Source organism: Fulmarus glacialis, unplaced genomic scaffold (genome assembly GCF_000690835.1).
Source record: "Fulmarus glacialis isolate BGI_N327 unplaced genomic scaffold, ASM69083v1 scaffold21811, whole genome shotgun sequence".
Taxonomy (NCBI): domain Eukaryota; kingdom Metazoa; phylum Chordata; class Aves; order Procellariiformes; family Procellariidae; genus Fulmarus; species Fulmarus glacialis.
Genome location: NW_009191173.1, coordinates 3,326 through 7,187, shown reverse-complemented (window position 1 = coordinate 7,187; position 3,862 = coordinate 3,326). Strand labels below are relative to the sequence as shown.

Below are 3,862 nucleotides of genomic sequence, written 5' to 3'. Positions count from 1 at the left end.
AAACCACAGATGTTTGAAGAGTTCTTCAATACCACAAAAACAAAGTTAAACAACTAATTGGCACACAGGTTTTAAAGAATCCACAGCAAATTCTTCTAGATCCTATGCAGTGCATGTACATTAAGAAGCAGTTACACTCCGCAGCCCCCTCATGAAATTAATTAAATTAGCTTTAAGCTGATTTATCTTTTTTTTTGGGGGGGGGGGGTGGGGGGGGGTTGCAAAATATCTTTGAAAGCTAATGCAGAGGTGAACTTCAAGAACAACTTTAAACAGCTGTCAAATTTAATGAGTGCACCCTACACCTGAAAACCTCATCCAGAAAAAAAAAAATGCAATATATACCATCTTATCACTTGCTAGAAAAACAGAACCCTGAGAAAAGAAATTCTGATTACTTTTTTTTCTGTATTTCTTCCCAGCCTGTCTTCTATCTGTGCTATGTGATGAACATGGATATTCTTGCAAGTTAGTTGATTATACTGCTGCAGAGCAAGTTGATAGTATACCAGCAACAAGCAGAAAAGCTGGTTCTTCTTGGTTACAAATAGCAAACAAAAGCAAAACATGCCACTGAAAATACCTCCTTTGTACTTAAAAGCCGCCCTATTAAAATTCTTTAAGAGTTCTGTAGATCACAGCAGAGGTCAGCTAGTAATGGTCATTGTTTACTTCTAAGCCAAAGCAGTATATGCCCTGTATACCTTTTGGAAGAACTGACCTTATTCTGACTAATCAAGTGCTCAAGCCAAAGCAGCATTTGTCACCCTAGTATAGTGTCAAGATTTGTCGGCAGTGGCAACGTGGACATTAGATTGCTACCCACCTATGAAAAGCTAAAACTGTAAATCTGTTTCATAATTAATTTTTAGCTGATGTATAAGCTACTCCTATTTTTCCAGCTGCAGAGCCCACACGAGCAGAGCAGAGCAGAGCCGGTGTCCCAGCCCTGTGGTGCACACTCCAGCAGGGGGCTTGGGAGGAACGTCAGGAGGACGCTTTGGGTTGCCTTGCAGCTGTGCTGGACCTGAGGGACAAGCCAAGTGCGTCCCCCTCAGGTGGCATGTTTGTGTGTACAGGAGAAAACAAACACAGGTGTGGACAGGACCTGCTGGCTGGGATTTCTGTCCTCAGACACCACTTTGTGCTAGTAATTTTGATTTGTTAAGGTCTTGCTCTGTGCAGGCAGCTGGCAGAAATGGTTCCAGACCGTAACTTGTTCTTTTAAATTAAATATTTAAAAGAAAAGTGAATTACCCGTTTTAAACTAGAATATGGTGGATGTGGGTTGCAGGAGCAGGTGAATGCAACAAGAGGCTGGATTAAACCAATCCTTTTTTAATATCGGCAGAAGTTGACCTTGTTTGTTGCACAGCAGCTCAGAGATCACCTCCGTATCAATCCGGCATGTGGCTTGAAGGTGCCCTGGGCATGGACACATGAGGGCTGGGAGCTGGACCTGGTTTGCTCCATAGACTGGCCGGGCCGAGGCAGTGTCGGTGCTGCACAGCAGGCACTGGAGAGGTGCTCCAGCACCACCACTGCTAGTGTCCACCCGTGCTCGAGGCTGGCCCTGGGCTTGCGGTCGTGACTGCTGAACAACTCTTGTATTGCGAATGACTTGAGCAGTGTATTGAAACTAGCTATCTACCTGTACAGTAACAATGATTTTTTAATACCTATAAATAACTAATGGCACACTTTAAGGGACTGACCAGGCATAAACAAGCATCTCTGCTCCATATTATACAGTGAAGCGATGGAGAGCAGCACTGTCACTGGATGATGTTAAACTACCAAGAAGTAAGAAGAGGAGTCTAAAATTCACTTAGTATTTCATTAGAACTGCTTCTCAGATGAATTATCCCCAATGCTCCTATGGCACAGTTGCATTATTCCTTTGTTTTTTAAAATACCTTTTAAATTTGTTTTCAGAAGTAGTTCTAGTAAGTGATGCAACACCACAAGTAATACAACCAACTGCCTTTAAGAAAGGAATGTAATTTGTGGCAAGGTGTTTTATTTCTGCTGATTGAGTTGGAAAAGGGTCCATACTACCATGCGGTTTAAGGGAAAAGATCTTCCCAGCCATGTAGAATTTGGCAAGACTTCCTGAAAAATGTAAATTTCTTAAGGACTCATGTGGCTCTGGGTCATGAGACAGATTGATCTGTAGACTAGGAATGAGGTTTCACTGGCAAGAGAAAGAATAATACTGTTCAAGTCCAACGTGCGATCAACATTTGTAGGAGAGGCTACAGCCCGGGCCAGGCTGTTGGCATTCACAAGAAAATGCCCAGCTGTGCCGATGGGGAATTGTCATCTGCTTGCGATTTCAGGAGTTTTAATAAAGGATGTAGAAATATTTCTAACAATGGTTATTTCAAACAATTTTATCAGAATCAAATGAAAGCCAGTGTAACAACAGCTCCTCTGTCTGGTCAATGAAACAAAATCATTTACCTGCTAAGTAACAAGTGGCACACACCTTGCACTATAAGTTGCAAGACAAAGAAACCTGGCAGGGACTCAACTTTTTAAATGCTTAAAGATTGGTGTAAACTGCATCACATCCAACATACATACACTTACTATCCGAGAAGGCACTGTACTGTAAGGAAGTTCAGTATCAAAAAGCACCAAACCAGGTGGTGGTGAATATTCATGGGTGAAGGGAGCCCTTGGAAACAAAGCCTAATTAAAATAGGCTTCTCTTTTGTATAAGAAAAAAAAATGTGCTGGCTTTTATTATTTTAAATCCAAATTGTTCAAAGTGACCAAGGTGGGTAAGGCAATCCGATCAATCCGAATTTGTCAGTTACAACAACAACAGTCCTGCTATATACACGATTCCTCACCTCCCCAGTCAGATTAATATATTCCACTGTGTCCTGATCATAGAATGAAACTAAAAAAAATCCCCAAGTATTTACATTCTGCCTTCTTGGGATCCTTTCTCTGATCCTTGTCGCCTAGCAAGGAAGGAAGACCATTTCAGTAGTTCAGGGCTGGAATGCATGGGGCTCCATCACACAAGTGGTAGAAACAGGTAAGCAGATCTGCTTGTCCAGTCAATGGAAAGCAGATTAAGATCCAGGCACTGATATTTTTCCCCACTGGAGTTAAAGGAGGCAGATAAGGTTTTTTCCTTCTTCTATTTCTTCTTGCACTTTGTCACTGGATGTGGCTATTTCAGCTTGCGCCGAGAAGACTGCACAGATGAACGTCAGAATAGTGCCACCAATAGCGGTGTAGAAAGCCCAGCCCAAGGAGCAGTCTCCTAGTTTGTAAGCAGAAGCATAAGGTCCACAATAGCTTATTGCTTTCTGGCATCCCCAACCTGCAGGGTAAAGTATCAAGCCTAAGATAAGGAAAAGGCCTAGAAATAAAAACAGAAAGGCAGAAGTTTAACAAATGATCAGTTTAACACCAAATGCAACACATGTAGTAATGGTTATCATGGTCGCTACTCGCTCCTAAGTACCACGATTAGGAGAAGATGACTCTTCCTCATCTATCCAACCTCCCTTTACCGATTGTTCCCTAGTATATACCGTGCAGTGTTTTATCTAAACTTGGAGCTATCCTGTGTTTTTTTCTTGTGAAAGGCTTATTTCATATGATAACGGCCAAGTTCCTAATTTTAATCTCTATTCCTTCTGCATCCTCTGTTTTCAAACATTATTGCTAGGTACACAGACCTTGCAAAACATTCAAGCATCTCTACCTACTGTTTATACTTGCACTTTTCAAATACTTAGGAATGTTTGCATCCACTTTTGAGTTTATGTTTACCTAGCCCTCATTCAGCTTTATAAATAAAGGCATAAACATTTTTGCCTTTTTTCCTCTGGATTTTTCC

General features: G+C 41.5%; 1 protein-coding gene and 1 pseudogene across 1 annotated transcript in view; both read right to left on the bottom strand.

Annotated features, from left to right (window-relative positions):
- Positions 1 to 477: 477 nt before the first annotated feature.
- LOC104083194 lies at positions 478 to 3,071 on the bottom strand (annotated as a pseudogene).
- A 51-nt stretch (positions 3,072 to 3,122) lies between these two features.
- The window catches only part of LHFPL2 (lipoma HMGIC fusion partner-like 2), a 1,114-nt gene continuing 374 nt past the window's right edge, over positions 3,123 to 3,862 (bottom strand). Inside the window, exon 2 of the mRNA XM_009586597.1 lies at positions 3,123 to 3,379. Coding sequence (XP_009584892.1) covers positions 3,123 to 3,379 — 257 coding nt within the window. The remainder of the gene's footprint in view (positions 3,380 to 3,862) is intronic.